This window comes from Convolutriloba macropyga, chromosome 1 (genome assembly GCF_964194025.1).
Source record: "Convolutriloba macropyga chromosome 1, txConMacr16.3, whole genome shotgun sequence".
NCBI lineage: Eukaryota > Metazoa > Xenacoelomorpha > Acoela > Convolutidae > Convolutriloba > Convolutriloba macropyga.
Window position 1 is genome coordinate 43402973 of NC_134468.1, and position 12629 is coordinate 43415601.

A 12629-nucleotide genomic window follows, 5' to 3' on the forward strand; every position below is an offset into this window, starting at 1 on the left:
GAGCCGTTTGTTTATTAATTTTTTTGTATTAAAATGGAGCAAATAGGCAATGTTATTGTAACTCTGAATTCTGTTAGCTGCGAATCAACCAACTTCAAAATGTTTTAGTTTAAAGTCGCTGATGTTGCAGAATTAGTGTTTATCAAAATACCAGACCAACAGACAATGTGTTTCAAGCCAGTACATCAGTCTTTTGGCAGCAAAGTGCAATTTACGGGGAAGGTTAGTTATTTACCTCTTCGTAGGGTTTTTACAAACTGTACTATAAACTCAATACTTGTGAGATTTAAAAAAAATCTCTTGTGAGATTTAAAAATAAATAAACTCAATACTCGTGAGATGAAATTGTGAGCCATAAAATCATGCTGATTCAAAGAATATGAGTTCAATCGAACGCAAAGCTTGGAACCCGCGTGTTATATTGTGGAAACTTCAATTGTCTTTTTCAGACTGCACTTGACCTTGTGAAAAAGAATGTTGGGTGGCAAGAAACTGCTGTCGCCACTGAGTCAGAAAAGGAGGATACTGCAGAAAATGCAGTGCAACCTGATGCTACTGCGCCTGATGCATCTTCAACTCAAATTAACATTTCGGACTCGGCTGGAAAAACGGGAAGTGAAGCAGTAGGTACCGATCCTTCTGCGGTTCCTTCTGAGGACTCAAAATTGGTATTAGATTTAAATGATAGAGCAGCTAGTGGTCAAGATAAATTCTTAACCGCTGAAACTAAAGAGCAGAGACATGAACATGATACAGATGCGGCCTCCAAAAGTGAACTTGGAGCTGATGTAGCTGAAAACAGTGACGACGCCCTTCAAGTTCCGGAAGCAGAAGCTGATGTCGCTGAAACAACCAACTCTCAGCACAAAATCAACGAAGGTAAGCTAGTTCAAGTTTTTAGTAGCAATTATCATGATAGATTATTTTAACTTTAAATGTGTTTTGCTTGCTCGCTTATGAACTAAGTTTTTTTATTCAACAATCTAAACGCTGTTCGATTAAAGACCAACTCCCGTCGGTGAGTGTAGCTCAGAAAGAGCTCTCTGGCGGAAACCTGAATACGTCCAACAACAACGGTGGAGCTGCAAATGGCATTCTAGAGTCTCTAGATATCGAGTTGGTTGAAATTGACAAAGAGATCGAAGCGCGTATTGAGTCCAGTCATAGTGAAGAAATTTCCTCCACTGAAGCGGTAAAAGTTCTAATGGCCGAAAGTTACGAGAATAAAGACCAATTGAATAAATTAACTAATGCAAATGACACAGATATTAAAAATGAGCCGATGGATGAACCTGAAAACGAAAACAATTCTGCTGTGGAAGAGTTACCAGAGAAAGAGGCTAAAGTCAAAATGGACAAAACAACTAGAGAAAATGACGAAAGAACTGAAATGACGAGTTCATCTGTGCGTTTGGAAGATACAATTGCTGAGCCTGGAAGTGAGTATACTTCGCTTAAAATTGAGGAAAAGGATTCAAGTGGTTCCGAATCTGTGAATATAAGTTCACCAGGAATAGGTGAGACAAACATTGAAGCGGCAGTTGGTAACGCAAAGCGAGATGTGGATAAGCATTCTATTACGGAGGACGCCCAAAACATTCCCCAAACAAAGGAAAGCATCCCGATGGCGGCTAATGAAGAAGAAAAGTCAGTGGAAGGTAGTCTAGTATCCTTATTCGAAACTGTAAAGCAAACGGATGCTCAGAATGAGGAGGAAACAGCTGATGTTAAACCGAAAAAAGCAATTGTTGATGATATCGATTCGAGAGCGGAACAAGGAAATGTTACTTCTGATCATATTGAGCTTCAGTCTGAAAATGTTGAAGTATCGACCGCGATATTAAGTGAAAATGTTATGGACGAACTGGAGGAACCAATCGTGAGCGAGCAATCGGAGATCTTGCCCTCAGTTGGGGTTATAGTAGCAACAAATGGCCGAGATGATTCTGATGGTGTATCGATTTTCAATGAACAAGAACAGTTAAGTTTGGTGGGCAACATAACAATCCCAAGGCTTAAATCGAGGACCTGCTTGAACGAAATTTTGTTAATGTTACGAGGTCAAATTGGGGGAATAGAGCGGCTTGATTTTTGTTTGGCATTAAAACGTCCTAATCGCAGAAAATCTGATGATGCTGAATCTGAAATGACCAACGCTGCGATAGGCGAAGGGGAAAGTATGTGTCCCTCTTTCTGGCTTTCAATTACAGCAATTCAATTTCAAGACATTTGTATCGGTAAAGTGTTGAGGAATAAATCATCTCTCAGAAGAGAAAAACCTTCAAAAAAGATGATGGACTCAAATGTGGCCATAAATAGGAGTGACTGCGCTCTAGCTGACGCAAAAGTTGGACATAAGATTACTAGGGTTCCGTTTTTAGCGCTAATTTTTCCTAAAGATAACCCAGTTTGTACTTTAAACGGAACTCAGGCTATGGGAACCAATTATGGTTTGAGTAAAAAACAGAGGAGACCACACGGTGATAAGATGAAAGAAATCTGCCTTCCTCTGAAATGGACGGATGTTGTATCTATCAGTTATGCGGTACTTGATTCTGATGAGAACAGTTATCGTTCGGCGTTATATAACATTTGCAGCTTATCACCCGATAATGTAATGGAAATGGCAGACCAGGAAAAATCCATTGGAGCAGCAGAAGATTGTAAAATTTCGGGAAAAAATCTGGAAGAATTTTCGTCTTTAGTCAGCGCAAGTGAAATTGATGAAGTAGTGTGTCCATTGCTATCACTAGAACTCCTGAAGATGATGTGTCTGCCAGATGGAAATGTGTCAACTGCTCCTACCGCTTTGTTTTCAAATTACAGTCAATCCGAATTTGCTGCCAGCCGCTTTCAAGTTGCTGATGAAGCATGCGAAATAATGGACAGAGATTTTGATTTGGATGGATTTTGTTTTGTTAATAAAACGGCGCTTGACCATTACCGAAGATTACTTGTCTTTGGAGCGAGTGTTAGTGCCGTTGAGTCTGAGTTCTTTAACGTCGAGCAATTAAAACCGAAACGGTTTGAATTTGACGCAATCTGTTTTGTGAATGAAAGCGTCCTGGAGCTTTATCAAACGAGTTTTTTCCTCAAACGGCTATCCTTTTGTTATTCTGACCCGGAAACAGTCAACTCTGACGGCTGGGAATCTCTCATATATGTTTCGAACAATATGTGTTTTCTAAATCAAACGGCGTTTGAAGTGCATCAGTTGCAGAGCTTCGTGGCATCTCTTGATGAAAAAGATCCGTTTTGCGAAGATCAAAACAAATGTCACGAAGAAAGTTTGAAACACGATGACGAATTGTTCAAAATTAAAGTTAGACGTATGCCGAAAGTATTGAGTTTTGACGGCAAATGTTTCATTAACAAGACAGCTAAGTTTTTGCACAAACTGGTTCTGGTGAAATTAAATTATCCTTATCTGTACAAGGATTCTTTACTTGTGGAAACTAGTACCACAACTTCGAAGAAGAGGAAGAAGCGGCGGTTCTTAGCTGAAAATGCCTGCTTTGATAACAGAACATCTTTCGAGAGTCATCAACTAGATGCTTACCTAACCAAAGGAAATGTGCCCAAATCAAATGTAGTAATCGATTATCCATATAATTTTGAAATAAACGTGAAAACTGAAGTTATTGGAAATCACACTGAATTAACTAATGTTGTTGACCAAGCAGATATGACAACGTCAGAGATCTATGCACCTGTGGTGAGTGATGAACTTAGCAAAGAAGCAGGCGTTGCATCAAATGATAGCCTTAAATCAAATGATTCTGAGATTGAAGATCCCTCTGAAATTGAGAGATCCAAATTAGCCGTTGAAGAAACGTTCATTTCGCTTGGCGTGGATGAAGTCCAAGCTGGCAGCCCAAGTTATCAGTTAGAAGCAGATAGCAACTCTACAGGAATGCCAGTCAGACAAGAAACTTTCATTCTAACCGAAGATACCAAGAACCCTGGTAATACAGTCACTAATATTAGCAGAGAGCTGAAAACAGTTGAGGCTTTTAATTCTGAGCAATTAAAGCCTGTGAAAGTGAATTATCAAGTAGACATTGTGCCCAACGAGACGATATCTAGTAAGAAAAACGAGAATTCGGACGTCGAAAGTGTTCCTATTGAAATATTCGACGAAAAAAAGGTAGGGCTGGAAAGGGATCTCCAGTCTGTTATATCTACTGCACAGACAAAGGAGCCACGGGGTTTTGAAAGTTCGGAATTTAAAACAGACGCGGTCAACGATGTTAAAAAGGTACTTGATGCCGGAAAAGATCTTAAAACCTTTACATCCATGGGCAGTGATGATTATCAAGAAGTGGAGAAGTCTTCTGGCGAGAACGATGAAGCTAATGATCCTGAGCAAAATAGATGGAATTACAGATCTTGGGAAGCAACTTCAGTTACTGAATCCAATAGAAAAAATATTGTTGAAATCAAAGAACCGAAACAGCCGATGTTGGAAGCTATTATTAGCAAGCAATCGAAAAACACGAAGCGTGAGCAGTCCTTACTGACTAAAACCTCCAAACCTGATACAGAAATAGCTGAACCGTCAAAACAAGCGATTGCTGATCTGAAGTCCTTAACTGTCTCCGATATTTTGAAACTGTCTTCAGAATATGATTCCAATTCAAATATCAATTTGGCCTTGGATACAACAATGCGAGATGTAGCCACTTCTGAACCAATTGATACCAGCTCCCAGAGAGATAATGATTTTGACTCATCTCTGAAGTTTCTTTCAGAGCTGTTCAAACAACTTCAATCAACAAACCTGTCAACGTCAGATTTCGTCTTCAACTCAGGCCAGTTCTTCCTCAAAGCCTCGTCAATCGCCAAAATTCTCAAAGCGCAGAGAGAAACACTCGAAATTAGTGTCGAAACAGCAGACTCTGGAATGCCATTGCAGGCGGAAGGACAAGGTAACGATGATTTGTCAAACTCACGGTTGCGGAATATCACATGCGGAGAACGGGCGTTTATCTGAAGTGAAGTTACCGATGGGTCCATGTTTCATTAAACCCTCACATAGCTGAAAATCTACCCATATTTTATACTTCTGTCCCTCGTTTTGTTATTGGAAATGGTTGCATTTAAGGCTGCGAGAACTTAGCCGCAATTAACCCCATACTATGTTTTCTTTTAATTGAAAATATTTTCCATATTTGTAGGTAAGTCTGGTTTGGGCTTTCTTCCACTAGATTACATGGTGTGTTTTCAGGGTGGTGGGAAACCATTGTTGAATGGTTCTGTAATCTCTTACCCTATTTTTGTCAATCCTCCGGTACGTTCATTGTACTGTTCAGTGATAGTGACTCAAAACTCAGTGATGTTTGTTAACCGCACGAGTTGTATGAGCTTGACCGCATGGCATGAAAGCATGAGTTAGCTACTCCTTGCTGCTAAGTGAGATCCTAGAGATTTCTCTCAAGTTCCTCCAAAAATGCATTGAACGCTTTAATTCTGCTTGTATTAAGTTGCTTGAGTTTCTATTAGAATGGCAGCAGTGAGTATATTAATTAGTATTTTCTTAAGTCGGACAGGAGCCATTGTATACGCGGCTTTCAGCGCATACTACGTTCCAGATGACTTTCTTGATACTCCGCGATTAAGCAAAATTTGCTCTCGAACGAAATTTGAAGCAATTATTGTAAAGGAGTGTTTTTGCGCTTTTTTTCTAGAACATTCTTTGACTTCTGGTGTGACATTTTCACGCTCGAATTCTTAGTTTTTGAGTGATCAAAGTTAATCTCTTTCTGAAAAAAAGTTTTTTGCTGATATAACACCAATTGTGAGTGGAAAAGAATTGACGCCATTGTAGTGGTTAAGATGTTGGTGTGGTCTGGCATCATAGAAGTCTGGTTTGTCACCCCCGTGGGGCGGCTTTTTTGCACCCATAAAGCTACACACCCTCTAAATTAAATTGCCCCGCCTGTCATTCCGGAGCAATTTCTCCGACTTTAGTGGGTTCATGTTTAATTTTTGTGAAATAATTTTCAACGTAATTTTGCAAATGAATGTTTTGGAGCTGGAATCAGAGCGAATAATTTAATGAAGTCATTTGAAAGCTAATCAGTTGCCTGTACGTTTGAGGAAACAACAATTGATTCCATTGAGATTCCTTAAAGCATAAATTCTCAGCAGTTTTTTTGAACTCTTTAAAGTTTTTGTTTATCGTATGTAGCTTATTGCATCTCTTAGAGCCTTCAGCTTTATTGCATCTCTTAAATCTTCGGCTAGAAAATTCGAGCTATGAAAATATGACGAGCTTTTTGAGATTCGAAATAATTTGCATTGTGATGACCAACCAGAAGTAGTAATCGGTTGAAATAAATTGTATATAGACAGGCACCGTCAATTGATGAGCTTTAAACATGAGTGCCAGTAATTCGCAAGAGATTTTTTGCTCTAGTGTAATTTTTGGACTACGAAATCTCAAACACATTAGAGTAAATTTGGTGACATAATTTTTGGGTTTGTTGTTTTTCAAAGATGGCTATATATAGCTTCGAAATAATCCAATCTCGAAAACAAAAACAGGCTGCGTTTTTCTGGTTGTTTCGCACCCAACATCTTTTAAACGAACTAGAACTGTTGTTGCTATATTTGACAAACACTATTGACAAACACCGGTCACCAGATTCACAAAACTCATACTGTCTCATGGATCGGGCAGCAAGTTTATCAGTCAAGCTTCTCACTGGTATCTTCAAGTGCTAACTCCAGGTGGAAAAATTTAGTCATGAGCTGTACTATTGATCCATGATAGCAAAACAATTTAATCAGTTTTGCTACAATTTTTGACTGAAGGATCTTTTTTCCCTCAAATCAAAACAACTGGATCATTTTCGTGGTCTATTTCAAAACTAAATTTGAGTTTCGTCAGGCTAAAATCAGATTACAACGGGCCCCAAAATCAAATCATGCTGAACTCGGGCCTCACTGTAAATGCTACCTTACAGCGCATTCTCAACTGTCTGGTTTTTCATTGAATTATGAACAAATGAAAATTGAGACCCTCGCCACCAACGCCAAGGTTGTTTGTTTAATTTTCAAATGCAACTTTTAACATGTCAAGCTTTGCGAAATCGCGAGCTGCCAGAAGTTGTATGCAGCTCGCGATTTCACAAAACGAGCTACCAGAACTTCTGGCAGCTCGCGATTTCACAAAGCTTGACATGTTAAAAGTTGCATTTGAAAATTTAACAAACAACCTTGGCGTTGGTGGCGAGGGTGTCAATTTTCATTTGTTCATAATTCAATGAAAAACCAGACAGTTGAGAATGCGCTGTAAGATAGATTCTTCCTTGCCAAAACTCAGCCATTGTCTCGGAGCTTTAATTTACCGCTGTCTCAATTGAATAATCCGGACGATAGACAGACTATCGGCCTGGGTCTAATCCAATCGAGTCAAAGTAGTCAACCATTGGTTGAAGAACGCCTTTTGGCTATTTATTGTATTTGTTACTATCCTTCTATTGTAAATCTACTGTAAATTTCATTTGTCTTTCTTTTTATGATGAGAGATTATTGTTTATTGCTATAGAAAAACACGCGACAACACGCTTAATATCAAAACATATTTTTTGAGGCCAGCTAAAGACTCGCCGAAACGATTCTTGATATTTTTCAATTAGGTTGCCGGAATGACATCTTGAGATGCTGTGGAATTCGATGCTTCCCTCAAGTTGTGCTGTGATGTATATCCGAACTACCTGCTCTATGTACAAAAGTTGCGTCTGTATGTTGCCTTTATAGCGCGTGCGCTGCCATCTTTTTTGTGCAAATGATCGCTCACTTTTTCGTGAAAGAAAAAACGCGATGAGACGGAATTTTCATTCTTCAATGTAGAAAATTTAAAATGTAGAGCCACTACGATGAATTCATCACCACTACGATGACTTGTCTGTGCAGGAAACTTTTCGAAGGGGAGCAGCTGATTTCTGGCAGAAGCTGCAGTTGAGAAGCAACTGTCATCAAGTTTTTCCCAACACTTCAGAAGTTAATATGGTACACGTGTATTTTAGTTATGTCTGTTTGAAACTGGTTGAATTCCTAAATGGGCAGCTTCTGCTTTGTATAAATTTGACCCTTTTTGTTATAATCGAAAAGTGAATTTTGTTTCTGCCCTGTTTTGTTTCTGCCCTGTTTTGTTTTAGTGTTTCTTATGTCTCATCACTTATAGTATCAATGACAGGTCTCTAATGAGTATTAATTGGTTGTTTATGAAGATTTTTTAATGTGATTAATCATTCCAGTTCGTAGCGAGTGGTTTTCATGACTTCTGACACTATTTGTTATCAAAATTTCCAGTGGGTTTCGTAGTTTGCGAGTATTTATTGTACTTTTCTGTCTTTTCAATCAATTCTCATTAATGACAGGTCTCATAGGTTCCAATGACGAGTAAATTAATCCATTAAATTGCCGCAGTTCATGCTAATGCTTTCTTTGAATTTAGCAGTTTCCAAAAAAATATGTAAATTTTTGACCAAAATTTTCAAAAATGGTTAACTTATCAATTTGTCTCACTAATGACAGGTTTTATCGGTTGCTAATTCGCCATAAATAATTGTGTTTGGTGGCTAGAGTTGAAAGCTTTTGTTTTTCATGTTTTTGCCATCTTTTTTTAGTCTTGCGAGTTCGTATTGTTTTATTTGTTGTTAATTGCTTTCAAACAAAGTTGATCATTTTTCGTTTGGCCCTTCAAACGTTGTGTCCTCAAAATTTGGATACACAGGTAACTGAGACTGAGCAGCTCTTTTAGAGCCTTACGCGTTCTTAGTATTTTGATTCACCCAAACTCTTTTGAGGAGACAATTTCATGCTGTGAAGGGCGGCTCTTAATATTAAAAGTTTGGCCACCAATCCCCCACCACCACCAACACTCCCCCCGTCCACCTGGCAAATTTACCCCCTTCTCGTCCAATGCTATTTCCTCACCGCGTTTTAGCCCCTGCATCCTCTCATTAAGAAACAAAATAGGTCGAACTTAAAAACGTTTTTCTACAAAGATTAATTTTCATTTTTTTGTTCCTTCAATCTATACCGGTGTTATGGTAATTAATGGCGGCTTTTTTCCGCCAGCTGAACGAGTGTTTTTCTCTTTGTCTGGTTAATGGCAGATCTTATCGGTAGATAAAGAGGCTCAAGTTACTCGAATTAATCGTTTAAGATGATAGTTAATTCTTTACTTCGTTTGATTTACTTTTTTGCGAAATTTAGACCATTGATATTATTTTTCAAAATTGTTCTTTTTATTGAATAGTGTTGCCAATGAGGTTTTTTTTGGTTGCTAATGAGGTTATCGTCAATCGAATTAATTGCTTTAGGCCTAATGAATGCTTCCTGTGACTTAAACACTACAATTGTTTTCAAAAAGTAGCTAATTTGGAGTTTGAGCAGCGGTGTATTGGTTGTGTATTCGTTGTCTCGCCTGTAGTCTGATTCACGATAAGTTTCATTGATTGCTAATGAAGCACAAGTGAATCTAATTAGGTGTTTTTTTTTTAATTTGTTCGAACATCACAGCTGAAAGACATTTTTTTCCGAATGAATTCTTCCTTTCACTAATGGCATTTGCGCGCTTGACGTCGTTTCTCACTCTCTCCTGACGTTTCTAGGTCAATTGAGTAGTTAAGCTTTGATCATTGGTGACTTCCCTCACTTAATAAAATGACTTTTGAGTTTAAAGGAACTCTGCAGTTTTCTACAGAGTGAGTTTTAGCAAGCCATACTGATGGTTTTGTGAATTTTTTTTAGTTTTTTAGAGGCATCGTTTACTTTACACTTTATATCGGTGTGTTTTGATATGTATTATACGGGACGCAAGTCTGTTTCACAGAGCTGCCGGCAATCTGTCGCCTAAACAATTTTTTCAGTAATTGTTTTAGAGCTGTTCGTCGTCTTGTCGATGCATTTTTTCGCCTTGTCTTCCAGAGCCGCATTGTCCACGTTGATTGCACTTAAAATTGTTTTAAATTTAAGAAATAGAAGCATCAATGTCTCGAAAATTTTAAAGAAAAAGAAATCAGTGTTTTCTTGCACGTTTCATTATGAACATCTCGATGATGTTTAGTTGCTGCAACTTTTGTCTGGACTTAACGATATTGGATGTTCTAAAATATTTAGTATCATTTTGTTAGTTTTGGGAATTGAGTCAGATTAAAATATGATGTGAATTCAGAATTGAGGGATGTTCTCATCCTCTCAGTCATTTCAAGAGATTAGTTCGTCGACTTAGTGGGGTTCTCATCGGTATCTTCCTACAATGAATTGAGTCAAATTTAATTGTATTTTTATTTCAGAATTGAGGCTTTTTCTCATTGCCTCTCAGTCATTTTAAGAGAATAGTTCGTTGACTTAGTCGGTTTCTTATCGCTATCTTCCTACAATGCGTCTTTAAACATGGCCAAATCAGTTCTTTCTTCTACAACGTACACATTTAAATATTTTACAAAGGAAAATGTCATAAGCAAAACAGACATTTTTTCCTGGCACTTACAAAATTTGTTTTGCGCTTTTCTTCTAGAATAATTTTTGACTTAGCAAGTGAATTCTTCACGCATTTCTTGATTTTTAAGTGATTTCATTTGTTCTCACCCCGTAATAGAGTGTGTTTTTCAATCAAAACCGATTGTTGGAGATGATGACAATTACCTGATAGCCGAGTGGTTATTACCTCCGTTGTGGTGACGGAATTGGACTGAGGAGTTCGGAGCCGAATATTTTGTTTCGTTTGGTCTCTTGTCAAGAATTTCAACTTTATTTTTAATTCTTGTACCCTTGTCTTTGAACAATTTTTGATTTTGGACAATTTGAAGCAAATGATCTAAGGATATACTGATATATACTGTGTTTATCAATTGTTTTTTTCTTATCAATTAGATCACACCATTGTTTTGTTGTGTATGCTGATTTCATATTTCCATCATTTTGGAAATGGACATGGTTTTTGAAAGCATTTTGCAGTTTTGTAAATACTACTTCGCTAAAAATTTATTGTTTGAAGTTCAGTTGGATAACAACCAAATTTGTCTTATGAAAGCGAGATGAACTGTTAAGGGCAAGGATCAAAGTGAATTGAAGTTCATGATGTCTAAAAAGGCGAAGAAACATTTGCGTTCTTTTCTCAAGTGGTTCTTTTTATTTTGATCTGTTGATTGACACACAAGAGCCACTTAAATATTTTTGATTTCAATTTGACAACCCTGCAACAAAATACACCTCTGCCAAGACGCAGCGCTGCATGATATGGCCTGAATATAGCGCTGATGTTACAGGAAATATTACAGGATAATACAGTAAATGCTTATTCTATTTTTCCACAAAATGTTTTGTGATTTATTTTATAAAAAGGACAAAATACCATTGACTGCTTCACGTTTTTTTTTCAGTCAACTGAACAATTAGTCAACTTTAAGCCAGCTGTGAGCCGAAGTTAGAAAGTTATTTGAAGCGTTAGTAATAATCTAGGATAGAGTTCAGAAAGTCAAAACCAAAACAACGTGAAACTTCTTTGTAACCATAAAAAACAAGTATTCAAAAGACAACAAAAAACGCTGTTTTACTTTTAAGGGTTCTTTTTCTCCCTTAATCATTTTTTAAATTGTTACAATTTTCAAAAAATTTTCAGAGTTCATTTGTTTTCCAATATAAACCGTAAAAGAAAAATGTTATGAAACTTGAAAAGCGAAAAGATTTAAACACTAAGAGAAGAAAAAGAATACATGCTAAAGAGAAAGAAATAAAAAATGTCTTTGTTTCTATTTTTCTTTGAAATCTTAACCTAATATTTTAATAACATAGTACTTCGTAGTTTTTTTTGCTTGGTTTTATTTAACCCAAAAATTAATCGAATTAACAACTTTGATACACCTGATGTACACTAAAACTACATGAAACAGTTTTTTTTCCAAAGAACGAGGAAAAGATAAAATTGAAATACTTCGTTTTTGTTTTTGCAAGAGTGCAAAACTTCGCAGAGTGTAGTTTTACTGCCCGCTTTTGATTGTATGTGGCGTTAATTGCCATCACTCCAAGAGCCCCATAGATACAACCCCCCTAAAAAATCTTAAGCAATGCGCCGAGCGTTGTTTGAGAGCAATTCGTCCGACATTTGGCAGTTGTGATAATTGGCTCACAAAAGCAAAGAAATAGAAATTGACGGGTTTGTATATAGACGGTTCAATCATTGTTCATATGTCTGTACAGACACATGAACAATGATTAATTGCAAAGGAGGTTATCAAACTTTGAAAACGAATCAACATTTTTCTGATAGGAATGAATCCATGTCTTCAAATTTTCCTTATGCTCACTAGATTGGCCTGGGAATTGCATGCCGTTAATGACCTTTAGAATGAGTTTTATGAAAAACTTCAATTGTTTAGAGGAGCCTGGTACAAGCATAGCATCTGCAGAAAATCGGGAAACTACCAAATTTTCAGAGAGCGCAGAGAAACCTGACAATGAGTTAGATGCTGGTTCACAAAGTGATGACAGAATTGAGAAACCTTCTACAGAAAGTGGTGAGTATTGTTGCTAAAGGCATGGAAACGAGTTTCTTCGATTATTAAAACAAAATATGCACAATATCTAGAAAGCAAAACGTATTCTTGACACAA

The 12629-nt window shown here is 37.3% G+C and overlaps 1 protein-coding gene across 5 annotated transcripts in view; it reads left to right on the forward strand.

Annotated features, from left to right (window-relative positions):
- The window catches only part of LOC142339324 (uncharacterized), a 152801-nt gene that overhangs the window by 47345 nt on the left and 92827 nt on the right, over window positions 1-12629 (forward strand). For 3 of the 5 annotated variants that reach the window (XM_075389292.1, XM_075389301.1, XM_075389327.1), the window contains exons 4-7: window positions 109-222; window positions 450-879; window positions 4752-4928; window positions 12396-12533. In XM_075389292.1, coding sequence (XP_075245407.1) covers window positions 109-222; window positions 450-879; window positions 4752-4928; window positions 12396-12533 — 859 coding nt within the window. Of the gene's footprint in view, window positions 1-108; window positions 223-449; window positions 880-4751; window positions 4929-5227; window positions 5291-12395; window positions 12534-12629 lie in introns of all 5 variants that reach the window. The other 2 variants (XM_075389310.1, XM_075389318.1) reach the window with 2 other exon arrangements.